Source organism: Halichoeres trimaculatus, unplaced genomic scaffold (genome assembly GCF_033239565.1).
Source record: "Halichoeres trimaculatus isolate MK-OKI-2021-1 unplaced genomic scaffold, fHalTri1.1 fHalTri1_scaffold_16, whole genome shotgun sequence".
Lineage (NCBI taxonomy): Eukaryota > Metazoa > Chordata > Actinopteri > Labriformes > Labridae > Halichoeres > Halichoeres trimaculatus.
Window position 1 is genome coordinate 15554252 of NW_027437194.1, and position 17182 is coordinate 15571433.

General features: G+C 41.6%; 2 protein-coding genes across 2 annotated transcripts in view; one reads left to right on the forward strand and one right to left on the reverse strand.

The window, feature by feature from the left end:
* minar2 (membrane integral NOTCH2 associated receptor 2) overlaps positions 1–5731 on the reverse strand; it is a 19128-nt gene extending 13397 nt beyond the window's left edge. The window contains exons 1-2 of the mRNA XM_074690332.1: positions 5641–5731; positions 4745–4866 (exon numbers count right to left, since the gene is read on the reverse strand). The gene's annotated coding sequence lies outside the window, so the exon portion shown is untranslated. The remainder of the gene's footprint in view (positions 1–4744; positions 4867–5640) is intronic.
* The window catches only part of ajm1 (apical junction component 1 homolog), a 23085-nt gene extending 6110 nt beyond the window's left edge, over positions 1–16975 (forward strand). Inside the window, exon 2 of the mRNA XM_074690331.1 lies at positions 10367–16975. Within this exon, the coding sequence (XP_074546432.1) occupies positions 10421–13699 (3279 nt within the window). The 5' untranslated portion in view covers positions 10367–10420 and the 3' untranslated portion in view covers positions 13700–16975. The remainder of the gene's footprint in view (positions 1–10366) is intronic.
* The last annotated feature ends 207 nt before the right edge of the window (positions 16976–17182 follow it).

Consider the following 17182-nt stretch of genomic DNA (forward strand, 5'->3'; position numbering starts at 1 on the left):
CTGGTATTTAGTTAAGATTAATCATGCAGTACATTAACGCCTGTGGTAGCTTGGGGTGTGTTTGTTGATGAAAAGTAGAAATGCACACACACACACATTCATAACCCAAACTATCCATTATAATTCAACACATTTTGGTGACTGAATTAATCCCTGTTCCTCTTTGATTATGTTGGTATCTGAGTCTTAATGTAAAGATCCCACAGGCAGACCAGGCTGTTTGATTTCTGTGTTTGCTCAGACTGCACAGCCGGCAGAGCAAAGGACTGAGAAAAGAGCTCTTTTCATCATAGAAAATATAAAGTACAAATAATATCAGGATAAAACTGTTGTGGATGAGACTGAAGGCCAACACAGAGTCTATCTCCGGCTCTCCTTGCTCGGTTTAAAGGAGACCTGAACACGACAGTTTCACATCCTCTCAGGCTTGAAAGGCCCAAATCATCTGACCCTCAACTAACAGCTTCTTTATCTGCAGCGCTGTGGGTCACAGAGCACTCACAAAGCTCAGCCCACTGACTGAATAATAATGGAGCTTGCTACCTTTTCTTAGCATTTTGCTAAGTATCAGTGCCTGTCTCGGTGACACAGTGTAGTTAGTCGCCTGACCCCCCCCTGCCGGCTGTATTAGCAGGAGTGAGATAGAGAGTGACATCTAACCTAATTCCTGCTGGGAGCAACACAGTGGAAATTATTGTCCTTTTTTCCTGCTCTGACCTTGTTGCTCTGTGTTCCTTTGCATGAATTATCATATCACAGCTTTTTAAGAAGGGGTTCACATGTTTTTACAAGTGTTACATCATTTGGACTCTGCTAACATCAAACATCTTTTTAATTATTCAATTTTCAGCATGGACTTGGTTGTTTTGGTTCATCTCAACATGACTGCTAATCTGTCTTGATGGCTCCTTCTGAAGGCATGACAATGTACTTTAACTGTACTTAGGGATGGAAGATAGATGACATCCCTCCTTCTACAGTTGTATGACCATAGACCATGGACTTCATCTCGCTCAGTTTGAAGTGAGGTCTCCACAAAAACTGCTCCCCCCGGGTGACTGGCTGAAGTATAGGTTAAAAACTCTGTCCCCCCCACTCATTCCAGATGGGTTGTGTTCAAACTTTACACATTATACACCTTGTAGAAATGTTTCTCTCATCCGTATGGTGTGGTGATATCAGGATCAGAATCAGAAATACTTTATTAATCCCAGAAGGGGAAATTGGTTTTTAGTTGCTGCTTCTACTTTAAAAAGATAAAAGTTTAAAGTACAAAATAAGAAATTATAAGATTTAAGAATATACAAAATATACAGATATAAGAAATTATAAAATTAAAGATATAAGAAATTACAAGCATACAAATATAAGAAAGTGTAAAAATGGAAGCGTAAGTGCACGTGAAATTTAATGTAACTATTAAATATAAGTATTAGCATTTGATGAGAAAACATGGAACATAAGTTATGAACTATTGCACATATATTTAAATATGTTTATTGCACAGAAGGTAATTATTGAACCTATTGCTTAAACAGTGAGTCCAGAGTAAAACTAAGAGACTCTCAGAGTGAGGAGTTGTACAGTCTGATGGCCACATGCAGGAATAATTTCCTGTGATGCTCAGTGGTGCACCTGGGTGGACTCAGTCTTTCACTGACAGTTCTCCTGTGGCTCACCAGCACGTCATGGAGTGGGCGGGACACACTGTCCAAGATGGCATGCAACTTAGACAGCATCCTCCTCTCAGACACATCTGTTAGAGTCCAGCTTCACTCCAACAACGTCACTGGCTCTGTGGATCAGTTTGTTTGATCTGTTGGTGTCAGCTACATGCATAGGGTATGTATGATATATCACATATGATGCTGTGACACAGAGACACCAGGTCCTGGTGAATAAGTTAATATTTTGTGGACTGTTAACTTCTCACTTCTCAAGTTTAACCTTGATTGATTCATGTCACTGTTGGGAACCAAAAACCAGAACTGTAACGCATATGTCTTATTGAATTTAGGCTTCTCAGAAATTTGGAACTAATCTTCATCCCAAAACCTGCTGCTAATTCAGAAGCATTGCATACGGTCAACAATCCTCATGATCAAAGAGTGAACCCAGAGGAACATGCCTGTGTTTCCACAGTCCTATGTTCCCACATTGCACAAACTTTTTAGGCCCTATGTTGCCACTTTTTTATAAATTTGTGTGAGATTTTATTAGGGATGGGTACCTTTCACATTTAAAACAATACCGTACTGATGCCTGGTTCCTGGCAATCGGTACTGATACTCAACGGTTCCAATTTTTGGTACTTTTTTGTGTTTACGTGGTAAAAAATATTAATTTGGTTAAACTCGAATTGGTACCTGGTACTTTTAACAGAATTCTGTTGGTTCCTATAAAAGTACCAAATTTGGCATCAATCCCTAGATTTTATCCCCTTTTTCCCAATTTGGCAGGAAGCTGCACCTAACCTATGATACAGTAGCAATGGACTACAAATAGAATGTAGTTTTAAGCTAATTCTGGTAGTTATAGTTGTATAGAGCCCTCGCATTGACAAGCTTCTGGTCACATCAGTTGTATGAACAACAGCATTTAGACGGAAACCATAGTTTGCTGTGCATCATTACTTCTGGAAAGTTGGGTTGGCACAGAAAGAGGGGGACTTGGAGACACTTCCCAGCGTTTGATGTTTTTACATGCTCTCTAAAATTCAATCGTCAAAACTTGAACAAAGAATAAGATATTGCACTGATCTTAAATTCCAAAGTTTCCCCAATAAGTGTTAATTTTTTTGTCTTTGACTCCAACACTAGAGAGAATATCTACCATACTCCATCTCTTTCATTATTGACATGTTTTTAGTGACAGTTGCTGTACCGTTCATGTTTTGATTGCATGAATCTCTGTAGGTCGCACTGATGGTTTGGTTTTCATTGTGGGTAGCAGGAATAAAAACAGCAGCATCACTTTCCCTACCCCTGAAACCACTCTCCTATTCCCCGCTCTGTCCTCAGCTGGCAGATATTCAACTCTGGAACAAACAGCTCAACCTTCTGCTTTAGGTCAGGCTGCTTTACAGTGCTAGAGCGTACGTTGAGTCTGAGAGCAAAGTAAGACACTAATGTGAAAACCAAAGTGTCAGATGGAAATGGGGCAGTCAGAGTGGTGATAAATGTTGGGGGAGGGGACGTCTAGAGGCGATGAATTAGTTTTGCTGGAGAGTCAGACATTTTCTACGGTCTTCATTGCCATTGGTGCAGTGTTGCAGTGCACTTCAAGCTCTACTCCATAGAAATTACCCACAATGCACCATAAAACAGAGCTCACTGCTCGCTGACCAGAAGTAACACATCTGCACATCCTGAGATAAATGACATCCATTCCTCGGGATCATTGAAGCTCCAGTGTGAGGCTCAAAAATTCATATTATTTTTACTTTACAGGTGCTATGAATCAAAGCAACGATTCGACCTACATAAAGAAATATGTAAAATACATACATAACCATCAGCATACGGATTATGTTGCTGTCAGTGATGTCATGTGTAAACCCTCTGAAGCTCCCTCAGGGTATTTGGAGCAGAACTGACAGACGGAGTGTGAAAACAGAGTAACACTCACTGCCCGCACACATTTGGGATTGTAACGTGTCAGCCTATTACGGGCTCTTACAAATATACATTTTAAAGTCTCGGAAACATGGAGTCACTTTTCAACTCTCTTTTGTAAAGTAAGGTGGAAAAGTTACCTCCTTCCTCAAGGCATTAATTTTTATAAGGATTATGAGAGACCTGACTGAGTCCTGGGATTAAAAAAGGGAGTTTCTTGTTCAAAGAGCTGCATTACATGGCCTCAAAATGAAATCCCAGCACACCCAAGTCAGTGTTTCAATCAGTTTTAAGCCGCAGATGTTATTTCTAGCATACAGTGCACTATGGTGGCTGATCGATCTGATCTTCATCTGGAGAATCTCGCTGTAAACTGAGAAATGATGCGTAAACACATCCAGTGTGTGGTGTCATGTTGAGAGGACACAGGATGTAGGGACCTGTTCTGGCAGTAAAGATGAGTTTCACTTCTTTGTGGTGATTTTAATCATCATTATCTTTCAGAGGGGAGGGTGTCTTTTGAATCTGTGTGTCTTCAGTTCATTTTATAACACTTGGATTCTATCTGCGACAGTCTGTTCTGAGCTACATACAGTTATATAAGCTATTTACAGCCTAATAAGATAAGACAAAAGGCCTGCAAGCTAATCTGGAAATGTTCTCCACAGCTGCTGATGGGCAGAAATCATCAAAGCTGTAAACACAGATAAAGAATAAATCTCTTAAAATGGTGTATACTGTTTGCTCTGGGGCACAGGAATGAGTTCAGCAGTGCTGGTCCAAAACAGATCATGAATATTCGCTTTTACTGTTTTTATTGAAGTCAAACCTGAGTCATTAATTCATTTGACAATGTCAAGAGAGATGAGTGGTCAGAGGAACAGTTAGAGCTGAGATTAGAAAAATAATGTTGCCAAACGTATTGTACAATCTTTTTCTCTTAATTTTTGGGGACGTTTTTGTCCTTCAGAGACGGGACAGCTGAAGAGAGACAGGAGATGTCTGGAGCAGGATGACATGCAGCCATGAGGCTGGAAATCAACCCAGTGACCGCAGCAATGAGGGCTCTAACCTCTGTTTGTGGGGTGTGTGTTTAAACTGCAAGGCCAGAGTGCCGTGTGCAAACCAACCTCTGAACCCACAGGTTGCCATGTGATGATGTTATATCCTCTTGGAGCAACGGCCCACTCTTCAGGACTTCTGCTGTGGTCTGTGGTCCACTAGAGAAGACTCCTCTACTGCTCCCGTAGTCCTGATGGAGTAAACAAATACTATTAGAGAATTTGACTGCACATATCTGTTTAAAGACTCTAATTTAAACTAAATTGCTAATAGATGAGCTCTGTGATTACAGCTGATTGGAATTTGCCCATTTTGCAATCTGCATGCATTTTCCCATGAGCAGGAGATGCAACTGTGTCCTCAACAAACAGAAACTGGAAAACTCTCAAACATTCCCTTTTTGCTCTTTTATTAATTTTCAAAATTAATTTTATTTTTTATTTTTTTCGAAAGTCAGCCTTAAAAAAAAAACAGAAACAGCAGGGGGTGGAATCTGGTGGAAAACCTTTAAACAAATAAAGAGAAAACAATTTCAAACAATTTAATTTGTTTTCTCTACAAACCAAATGGCTTGTTCCCATAATTATTTTTTTTGTCCCCATAACTTAAAAACTCCTTAATATACTAATAATACTATATCATTTCACATTACCTGTACTATTCAACTCTTTACTTTAATATTTCCCATAAAGCACCATTTAACCCTTAAAGAAAGTATCAGCACTTCACTTTTCATTTATTCAACCAAAGGTTTAAGAACAATGGATCGGAGGTTAAGTGGGCACCAGACCCTGCAGCAAATTAATAATCAACCAAATAAAGATCAAAACGATCAAACGACCCTGCCAGCCATCAAGTGTCCTCCTCCAAAGGTCCCTCGTCTTACCAGTTTTCGTTTTGGACTTTTGCATAGATCTCCGGTTTGTACAACTCCACTCAATTAATCAGCGGGAAATGGATTTACCTGGAGTAACCAAGCAGCACCCTCCGAGTTAATTCACCCTCAAGGATCAGTCGCTCCATGTTCCTCAGATCATGTTTTGAGTCGTAGTGTCCTGATGAGAAAGCATTGTTGACAGGCTTCTATGTGTGTAACCTTGAAGAGTTAATACACAGTATATTCATTTTGATTGCTCTTGTCACCACTTCATCTTGGTATTTCTACAGTACTATTTTTGTCTTTTCTATCTCCTTTCATGAAACTGCTTGTATCTTACTCTGCACTTTGCAGCTTAGGAACATGTTTTTCCCTTTTGTTGTTACTTGAGTACAAACTCTGTTTGTGATCTTGGTTGGATGGATGTTGTGGATTTTCAGAGTAGACGTATTATACCAGAGGTTGCAGGTTGTCTGTTACAGTCCCTGTGTTACACACCTGGTGTGCGTCGGGTTGCAGGTGTCAGTTGTTGCACATGTAAACAGTTGACACCTGAACAGTTTGGTGCTTTACCCTAATGTCTAATTTTGAAATCTACCAAAGTTTTGCAGCTCTAGTGCCAGCAATGAGTCGTACTAAAGATTTTATATTCTGAAAATCCACTTCAGGGTGGATTGATCAGCGATGACAGAGCATTCCTTCCTGCAGATGGTAACACCATTTATCCAAAGCCCAGATTAGGATGGAAATCTGGAGCTGTGACTGAAGACGTTTCAAGGGACCTGGATGTTTTGATGCAGAAATATTTAGAGAAGCCTGGTTGTGTAGAACAGCTGAAGAGTAAGCTGTGTAATGCATCTCAATTTCAGGGGGTTCAGCTTGGTGCAGAAGATAGCGCTGTCTGCGATGCAAACTAAAGTTATCCCAGAAGTTTTCACGTTGCATGTCAAAGAGGCACACAGTCGTGCTGTTTTTCGGCATATTTATAAAATGATCCTGCTGTCCTGGAAGACAGAGCCAGTCTAGTAGCCATGGAGTTCACAACTCCAGTCACCTCTTAGAGAGCTGGGTGCATTGAGTCAGAACGTACTGATGTGTTACCTGGAAACTTCAAAGAGAGAAATTCCCCTCAGGCCACTATAAAGCGCCCCTCTCTGGCAGTAATAGTATGGACTTACTGTACGCAGCCCAGATGTACTCCTGTTCATTGGGTAACCATGTGCTTTCCTATGCAGAGGATTCCAGGACACCTCACAAAGCAAGCAGAGCAGAGAGGCAATACGTCATTATTGTGATTCTGAGTCAACAGAGCAGTTTGGTCTGGATGTTACAGAGGGTGAGTGTTAAGTAGAGTATCTACAGACACAGAGGGTATATCATGCTTCTAGGACCATCTAACTTTGTTATACAATGACAAGTTTCAGGGAGTCCAGTGATTTGAAAGAGCAGCAGCAAGTCTGTCGATTACATCCTCATTATCTGAGAGAAAGACAATTGTAAAGGAACTCGGATCTGCTTCTGTATTGAAAATCTCATTTTTAACAAGGTTTACAGATGAGCTTCTCAAAATCTCATTCCAATTTGAATGGCACTTCTGCAGAAACTAGATGGGTGAGAATATAAGGAATAAATCTAAAGGAGGAAAAGCATTTCTCCCAGATGACAGTTATACCTGTCCCTCAGTGCTTCTCAAAAACAGCTTGGATGTTGTCATGAGTAAGAAATGATCATAATGTCTGGATGCACGAGCCTTGCTTCTCCTTAGAGATCTCCAAGTTGCTCTGCTGTTGGTCACAGAAAAGAAAAAAGGAAAATGATGTTACTGCTTTTTGTTTTTGTCAATGTATCAGCTGCACTTGGTCCTAATTTATTTGTTGGAGCGAACCACTTCACCTCAGATAGCTTTAACACCAAGGACAGACCCATAGATGTATAAAACAAGGATATGTCACTCGTCTGTTTCTGAAACAGAAAATGAAAAATGAAGGAAAATTAAGCATATCAGCTATTGCGGCCATATTGGAAGTGGCAAGGGCTACGAGCACAGCTATAGGGCGCCTGCTGGTCACGTGGCCCTGAGCTGTGCCTCTTATTGGGAGAGCTTGCAATCTTAATATCCTCTAAACTGCCGAGTCAGAAAAAAATTAAATTAAAAATTAAAATTAGCGACTCAGGCAGGAGACTTTTTTTTTTAACCAGGCTGTAAATAGGTTAATTTTGCTTTGAAAACAGATTTTTTTGGCTTGGTGTGTATGTGACCTTTGGTACTTGGTAGCCAGCCTCAGGCGGGCACTCAAGAAACAGCAGATTTTAGCACTTCCACAGTGTCTCGTATTCTTGGACAGACCACATAAAGCTTCACTTGAGAGGCAGGAAAGTAGGAAAAGCACTATAATAGTGGACTGGTTGAAGTTCTACCAGAGTGCTCACCTTGTTTTGTTTGGGGCTTTTCCAGCTGTGATCTAGTCTGCCCCTCCCCCCTCATTAGGCGACCAATTAGCACACTGCCTCATCATCATAGCATCCTTGGCTGCTCAGATCACTGGATGGATGATGAGGTTGGAAAGTGAGAGGCTGCAGATCCTCTTCAGATTCCTTTAAAAACCACCATCACATTGGACCTTTAGAACTGGTGTGTGCTGATTGTGTGACCTGGAGCTGGATTGTAATTTATTTTGAAGTCACAGGATGCATCTGCGGCCTTCCCTGAACTCTGACTCAAATGATATTTACAAATGCATTTTGGCTGCAATCGCCACAGGATGTTAGGAGGACATCAGCCATGTCTACACCATAATCATCCTCCATCTGCTGCCGTCTTAGCATCTGTGCTACCAGTTGGTCATGTGGGTCAGCTCCCTCTCCTGAGGTGGACTCACACAGGTTTCAGCAGCTTGTAGTTTTTAATTAGCATAACAGAAAATTTCACTTCTTTGTCATTCTGCTATTTTACTCCTCAGCTTTCACTTTATTCCCTCTCTAAATAGAGATTGTAGTATTTCTAACAGATGCCTGAACTCTCCTGTAAAATTCAGTGAACACCTTGAAATGACATTTTTAATCAGTGATTTTTAGGACTTCACCTGGTTTCTTCTCTCCTCTGGCTGCTCATGACAGATCTCACCACTCAGCTGCATCTCGTCGGCGTGCACACTGTCTGTCACTTTTCATCTGCTGCCTTTGAAATGATATGTTAAATTCATGCGGATGGGAAATGCAGTCAGTAAGATCAGAGGCAGCAAACAGCATAATTTATCATTCACCAGGCTTTAATTTGCAAGTGACTTTCACCATTTAAAGGCTTTTTACTGTATTAAGCTGATCCTTCATCAAACTAAATATCCAATTTATCATATAGAGGGAGGGAGACATGTTTTAGTAATGACTTACAAGTGAGACTAACAACGGCTCAACACTGAAAATGTGCTTTCAGTGACGTCAAATCAAACTCATTTGTGGAGACCATGGGGGTTGAGTTGTTGGGTTGGCAGCTTCTATCTTTGGACTTCATAACTGTCAAGAAACCAATGGGTGATGTCAACCAGACTATCTGCACAGTGTTTATGGTCAACTTTTCAGCATAGCAACCCAACTTAAAAGTATTAAAAAAATTGCAGATTACCATCGCCCCGTAAGTCTATTTTTTTCCAAAAAGACAAGATTCTCTACTCTTCGGAAGACAGTAAACTCATGTAGTTGAGTTTAGTGGAGAATCAGGCCTGCATGTCATTAGCACAGAATTGTAAAACCGCCTCCAATAATCTAACTGTAAAACAGAGCCTCTGCCTCGCTCCTAGCAAGTGTGAGATGCCATCATTCAGATGACATCATGTTTTTATATTTGGCTGTACTTGTGATATCACTGCAATCATTAAAGACTGTGTAAAGTCAAAACTCATCAGAGGAACTTGTTTTAGCCTTCAGTGAATTTCGTGGTTCAGAGAGGACAGACAAATATGAGATGTATCTCAGAATAGATGTTTCTGTCGCCCCAGGAGGATTCAGTGTGTTTGAAAGAGAGAATGCTGTGGAAGTGTGGGTCAGTAAAAACCCACAGTGTGGACCACCAATTTTAACTAAGGCACACAATCAAAAAGTTACATTTGTTTTTTAATCTATTACTTTAGTGTTTCTGAGTTAAAGTCAGAAGTAAAATGTATTTGAAAAGAGATTCAGCTTATAAAAAAATACCAAATCTGCATTTAAATTTCCAACCAAAGGACTCATAAAGTCAAGTTTCAGTCTGTTTTTCAGGCGTTTTTAATCCGGTCCTGCAGAGACCTGTGAAGACTTAGGAAATTATTGAGTAGACACAAAACAAAGGGTGACCATACCATTAATTTTAGATGTAACACAGATGCAGAGCTACAATTTATCCCTGCAAATTGCTGTTTCTAGTTCAGTTCAGCCTCAGTTTTGTCCTCACAGGGCTTAGGTTGGGTCTTCAGTTCGTGCTGCCATTTTATCAAAAGCTCCTGTAATGTCTAAGGGCCAGGGCCATAAAACCCCCACTCTGCAGACGGAGGTCTGCAGAGTGGGGGTTTTATGGCCCTGATATATGAAGTAGAACCCAGTTCTTTTGTTAAAATGAACTGAGTTCTAGCCCCTTCAAAAGAAGAGCGTGTGACAAAATTGTATGGAAGTCCATTAATGTTTCGCACAATTCCTAATACACCATGCTCTGATCAAACAACCCAAGTGCCAGTGTAAAGTTTAGGCCAAAGACTGACTCTGTTATTCCTGTGTCTGACTTTGACTTCTATCTATGACTTTGATGAATGTCACTGACTGATATTCTTGTTTTTCCCTCCAGGCCTCACCAACATTAAAGCAACTTAATGGAGAAAACTAGAGGAGTCCCTTTAAGATGACACGCACAGACCCGCCTGACATACTGGTATCAACTGTGCATCAAGAAATAAAAGTGGTCCCCATTTCGTCACACTCTAAGTCCCTAAAATCCTCCAAACAATGTGATTCTAGAAATTACAGCACACTGGAGGACAGAAAGAGCAAAGTTAACAAGAGGCACTGCCGAACCTTTGACTATAGGTCACTGGAGTACCCAAAACCCAACAAATACTCAATGGAGTCCCCATACAGGAAGGCCGATAGGCATGCAGCCAACCCAGACATCGCCTGGAATGCCTTGGGCCGCCAGCAGAGATATCGCTTTTCTGCTCCAGACATTTTTAGCCATAGGTTAACCCCTCAACCGATGGTTGCAGAGATGGCCAGTGAGGTAGTTGTCCATGAACAAAAAAGAAGGACCAGGTCCAAAAGTGCCCCTCGGGTCCAGACAAGCCTCACACCTGTGTCTTTTGAAGGGTCTTCTTCTTCAGGAAGGAAGGGAAGGGAATCCCAAAGGGCTTCGAGAGACTCTCGCTGGAGACCAGAAGTATCACCGCGTAGGGAATCATCCTATGCAGCTACAAGGGCTCACATGCATGAAGTCCATCCTCTAAAACTACAGCCCCAAATCAGTGACACCAGTAAATATTCATCTCACTATACGGCTGATCATTCAGAGGAAGGAGGGCTGGATAAACCAGCAACCAGTCCTCACGTCAGGTGTCGGGTCGACATCAAACCTGACGACGCAGCATTACATCACTCAAGAGACAAACAGACCACTCCTCACGTGGACATACCGTGGCAGAGACACCACAGTGGAGGGAGCAGGAGTTTGACTGTGCCACGCCATTTCTCCTACTCGAGAACACCAACTCCCACTGATTCTTTGGGTACAGAGAGTCGGCAAGCTTACCAATACTCCCGCAGCATGCCAAATAGCTACCTACAGCCCATGGAGATCCCTTTGCAACGAATGCCTTCATCAGGTGATTACTATGGAAGGGAACGCAGAGCTCATTCCAGTCCTAATGTGCCAACCAAGTTCTTTTATGCAGATGACCCGGGGAGGTACGTTACTACTGCGCCTCCTCAGCCAAGTTCTTATCTTCATGATGAACGTTACACACCAGGACAAGCATATACCCCAAAAGTGCAATATGTGCAAGATCCAAGGACTCGAATGGTGCATGCTGTAGCTACAAGACCCTATTATCCTGAGATGGAGACCTATCCATACTCTGTGCAGACAGGGTACCCCAAACCCTATGCAGCCAATGAGCCAGGGCCCTACATTATACAGACACCTCCAACACGGATATTCTATGGGGATGATCCAAGGACTTATCAAGTCCAAACTGCTCCGCCAAGGTTTTACTATTCCAGCGACATGTATGCAATGCCACCAGAGCATCATATCCCTGCAAGGGCTTACTACACAGAGGGACGAAGACATGCCAGAGTCGTTCAGCCTCAATCAGATGACTGGTATGGCTCTGAGGCATCTGGTTACTCCACCAATCCTGCCTCTTACGTATCCCAAGTCACTCCAACCAGAGTCCGTCAGGAGCCCGTCCTAACCCCCTGGTATGCCAGCCCATGTGTAGAACCTCAAAGAATCGGCACAGACTCCAAGTCTTATTCCAGGTCCTGGGACAATATTCTTAACTCTCGTGTAGAGAGGGAGCAGCCTCTTCCTGTACAGCGGGGTCAGAGCTATGATGATCTCCTTGAGTCCAGAAAGCCTGCTGGGGCCAAAAGTGACAAACCACAACCAGTCGTAGTCAACCTGTCCAGTTCACCAAGACGCTATGCGGCCTTATCAATGTCTGATAACTCACTGATCGACAAAAGCCCTACAGAAGCATCAAAGAGCCCCACGAGTAAACTGTGGTTCGTCACTCCTGAGATAACTATCACTGATAACGACATGCGACCAGGAAAACTGAACAAAGCTGAGGGACGCTCTGCCAGCTGGGATGTTCTGGACTCCAGAAGCACTGAGGGTCCAGAAGCGTCTCAGCATGACTTCCAAAGCATGACCAAAGAGAAGCCACATGACAACGCCTCGCTTCAGCAAAGCCTTGAACAACTTGATGAGCTTTTGGCAGATCTGGTGACTGATTACAAGCCGCCCAGTAGACGAGCAAGTGAGGACATTCTGGATCAGCTGAAGAAGTTAATTGATGAAGAAGAAGCAGTATCCCTGTCCAGAAAGAGCTCAAGGGCTGGTACAGATGAACCCCCTCCTCTGGACAAGCAGCCAACCTCAATCAGAATGAACCCTGATGCTTACCGAGACATGGATGCAGCCAGCGACGCCATGAAGAGCGCAGATGAGTGTTCACCAGATCAGAGCCCGGATGAGGACGACACAATGATGTGCTCAAACAACAAATGCCGGAGAACAGAGACCCTTTTCAACGCTTGCCTCTACTTCAAATCCTGCCACAGCTGCTACACCTACTACTGCTCCCGAAACTGTCGCAGGGAGGACTGGGACATTCATAAAGAAAGCTGCCTGTATGGAAGGATCGGCAGCACATGCCGTCACATCATTAAACACTGCCGGGAGACTGTAGAAGTCCATAAAGCCTTCTCCCGTATTGCCAAAGTTGGCTACCTTTCTCGAGGTAGAGGAGTTCTCTTCCTTGGATTTCCAAACCCTGCGTCATCCAGCAGCTTCCTGCAGTACGGTCTGGATAGCCTGCCCATGTCCCCAACATACCTGTCCCTCCGAGAGCTGGAAAGTTTCAGGGACAATTTGGGAGAGTACTGTAAAGAGCTGCAGGAAGCTGGAAAAGAGTATGACCCAAACGAATGTTTCATCCTGAATGTATCTATTGCTGTTGGTGACCAACTGCCCGACGGGCCATCGCCAAGGAACCAAGCTCCAACTGTGAGAAAATATGCAAAGGTAGCACTGGCTTCCTTCAGTCCTGAGAGAAAGGTTCACAAGAAAGAGAGTGACATGGAGACGCTTATCCTCACTCCACCTCCAGGAACGGCAGATATCGACAAAGAGGGAGAGGAAGGCAGGAAGGCCAGGGAAATCTGCTTCATCAACATACAGCGGGAGCTGAGGATTCGAGGGGTTTTCCTACGCCACGAATACCCACAGGTGTATCAGCAGCTCTGTGAGTTTGTGGAATGTAACAGGAGGTTCACACCCACAACTATTTACCCCATTGATAAGAGGACCGGGAAACAGTTTATGTGCATGATTATGGCTGCCTCAGAGCCCAGGACTTTGGACTGGGTCGGCACCCCTCATCTCCTTGATGACATTATTTAAGTGCACCTTTGGTTGTAAATATATATGTATAGAAATACATATATATTGTTACACATATTTATATATCAATCCAATTACAAACATTTGTAGATAAGTATTTTGTTATCAAAATGATATATATTCATGTGTGCTTGGTCAGTATTATTCTTTTTCAGAATATTTCCTGTCAGGTGCAGAATGAGTACAGTGCATTTTTTATTTCAGTCTTTTTACCAAGTACAGTTTTTTTATCCAACACCAGTCATTTACCTGTTTCCTGCTCATCCACTCTATCAACACGTTCCTCTGATAGAGATTACTTCAGATCACATCCTGGTATGTTTTTGTAATTATGAGCAACGACTTTGACACTTAGTCTCTTTAAATTAGAAAGTTCATCTGTAAGTGAGTACAACATGACTATTTTTCATGTGACTTAACGGTATATCAGGCAGAAACTATTAAACATTATTTTCTTAGCTACTTAAATACTTTCTATGCAAAGTTGCTTCATCAGTTAAGTACCACATTCCTGTAGAAGGGGTTGTATCCGTTATATAATATATTATAAAACAAATTATACAATGTAACATGATATTAAATGATGAATTATTTATTATTGCATCTGTTATGGAAGTTATGTTGAAACTGAGATGAAATGATGGCAACGTGAATCCTCATCATGAGAAAATAAGGAAACAGAGACAGACGTGCTGCTTGAAAAGAAGCGTTAAAAAAAGGCACATACTTTATTGTACCTTCGGTGGGAGAACTTAATGTTTTCCTACGTCTAATGAGGGGCTCTAAAATGATCAGAGCCCCGCTGAACTTTAAAGCAACATCCATAATGGATACTGAAATGGTGCCAGTTAGCAGCCACACATGAGGTGTTGGCCTGAACTGTTCAGTTAAAAACACTGTGAATAGTGAGAGTTAAAATAAAACTTGGTAGAAAACCAAGAAATCATGCAATTTCCTATAACACTGAAGTGGATGAGTTGTATTTTTAGATATATTTACGAACAAAAATATATGAATTAGCAGCTGGAGTTATTGTCTATAGAAAAGGTGAGCCAGGTTTGGCACAGTAGCTATATGGTACATAAATGCTTGGACAGGACATTAGTTGTGTAATTGTGCTGCATTAGGTTTACTACATGTTTACTACATGTTTACTACATGTGTGATTTATATTATCCCTTCTGGTTTTAGTAGACCCATAACCATTGCATCGCTCATTGGTTGCTGACTTCATTCTTTAGTGCAACTTAGCTATGTTACCTTTCCAGAAACTTCTCACAGTTTCATTAAACCTTAACTTTTCCTGCCAGCACACTGATCGTGAAACTCAAAGTTCAGTTTTAAAGAGCCAAAAGTAAAACTGGAATTTTTGGAAAACCAAAATACAAATCAAAAGATTTAAAATTGCATTATTTGATAAATAACTCAACATATCTAAAAGACGTGAAAAATCATTTATCCGTCAGTAAATCTGGTTTTCTTTGATTCATTTGTACTCCAAAGTCACCAAACGCAGCAGCTTGGTTACTGGCTAGAAAATATGGAGTGGTAGGTTCCTCTCCAGTGTCATTTATGACCCAGTCTGGGATCCCATCAGCTGTTGTCTTGTGTCAGGACAGCCTCTTTGAGCTATGGCTGAATTTCCGAGGCTTGAGGTGTCGCAATAAAGAACTTTCTGCCAAGGATTTATTTTCCTTGCGTGCCTTTGTTTCCGTTCTGAGCAACAACTTTAGAAGTGGGAATGGAGTTAGAGTTACACCACATTACCTGACAGAAAGGGATGCACTGATATAAAAATTTTGGCCGATACTGATATCGGATATTAACATTGCTGATATGGCTGATAACCAATCTTTACCGATATCAATATTGGTTAAAAAAAAAAGTCAGAGATGATGTGTCGCGGCAGTTCAGAGAGAAACCATGGAGAGGATCAGAGGATGGAGCGCCTGAGATGAAAGTGATCAAAAAAGTATATATTGTCTGTTTTTTGGAAAAAAAAAAAAAAAAAAAAAAAAAACAGGAAGAGAGACAAAAAAGAAGAGGGTCCACTCTTTTTAGGTAGTTTTTGTGTTTACATTGTCATTTGAAAACAATATTATTTGGGTCTTGGAAGATCATTCAAGATGCTTGCAGCTAATGAGTAAATATCGGCCCACTTGTACACATCAGCCGATGCCGATATGTTAAAAAAAATCACCAACATTGGCAGATACTGATATTGATGCCAATATATTGTGCATCCCAAAGAAAAATGTTAGCTTCACTGACTGTCTTGTTACAGACATGTGAAAGTGGTGTCGTTTGATTACAGCTGAAAGGTTTGGATCTGTTCCGCCTCCCTGACTCTCCTCATGGCAAACACCCAAAGCTCACTTTAATGCAAGTGAAGGCTAACGGCCAAAATACATAAGATTTGTCTCCAGCCCGGCTCAGCTCCACCACGGCACAAGATCAGATAGTTTTCTATTCAGTGTGTCAGCTCACGATGGATATACACAGACTCCTACTTTTGCTTGATGCCAGAGCAGTGACACATCAATTTACAAAAAGCAGATCAGGCAGGACAGGAAGTCATGCACAGAAACTATTTAAAACACGGAGTGACTTTCAAAATAAAACAAGCCATGTCAAAATCAAATTGTATTGACTTTAACAACAAACTGACGTAATGAGCCATAAGGAGCCAGTTTTATGCTGTTTCAATGGCCAAACTCTGTTTCAGCTCTGTTGTGAGATCTCAGTGTGTAAGGTGACCTTCTTATGCTGTTTGGTAACGTGACACTGGAGCAGAACCTACAGAGTCATGTTCTGAAGCCACAAACTAAGCTGCCATATTTGGCCTGTTTGGAGTAGTAACATATTGGTATCCTATTTACATTGTTCTTCACATCAGTCTTTCCCAGCTTATGCCAGCTTCCCTCAGAGTGTCAGACAGAGTTGGGCAAAGCACATTTGGATATGAGTGACGGATGGTGCTGTACAGATTCAGTGAAGAGTTGCTGGCTGCATGTGTTTTCTATGCTCTGATCTCAGTTTAACATGGCGTTGACGATAGTAACTTGCTCGATGAATGGACTTGTGAAAGTGAAACTACTATGCTGTGTAAGAAAAAAAAGTGAATTTTCCATTTTTGTCTGTCATTGGAGATAAAATACCGTGTCAAAGACGGCGAAGAAGAGACCTCACTGAAACGTCTAGTAATCTTGTATTTTTTATACTTTCAACATATGTGTCTGAGTGTGTCTATTTATAAACCATATCTAATAAATGGAATGGGAACTCTGGGTGCTGTCAACTTCATTTTACTCATGCAAAGCACTGAGCGTGATGAGAGCTGGGCTGAAGGAAGAGAAAGATGTCACAGGGATGAGAGACTGTGTGCACCAAAGGAAGTTAAAAGTCTCAACTTTAAATATGTTTGGGAGACTGGACAGTTTTAACTCATAGAATAGATGTAAAATCCTATTTGTGCACGTCATA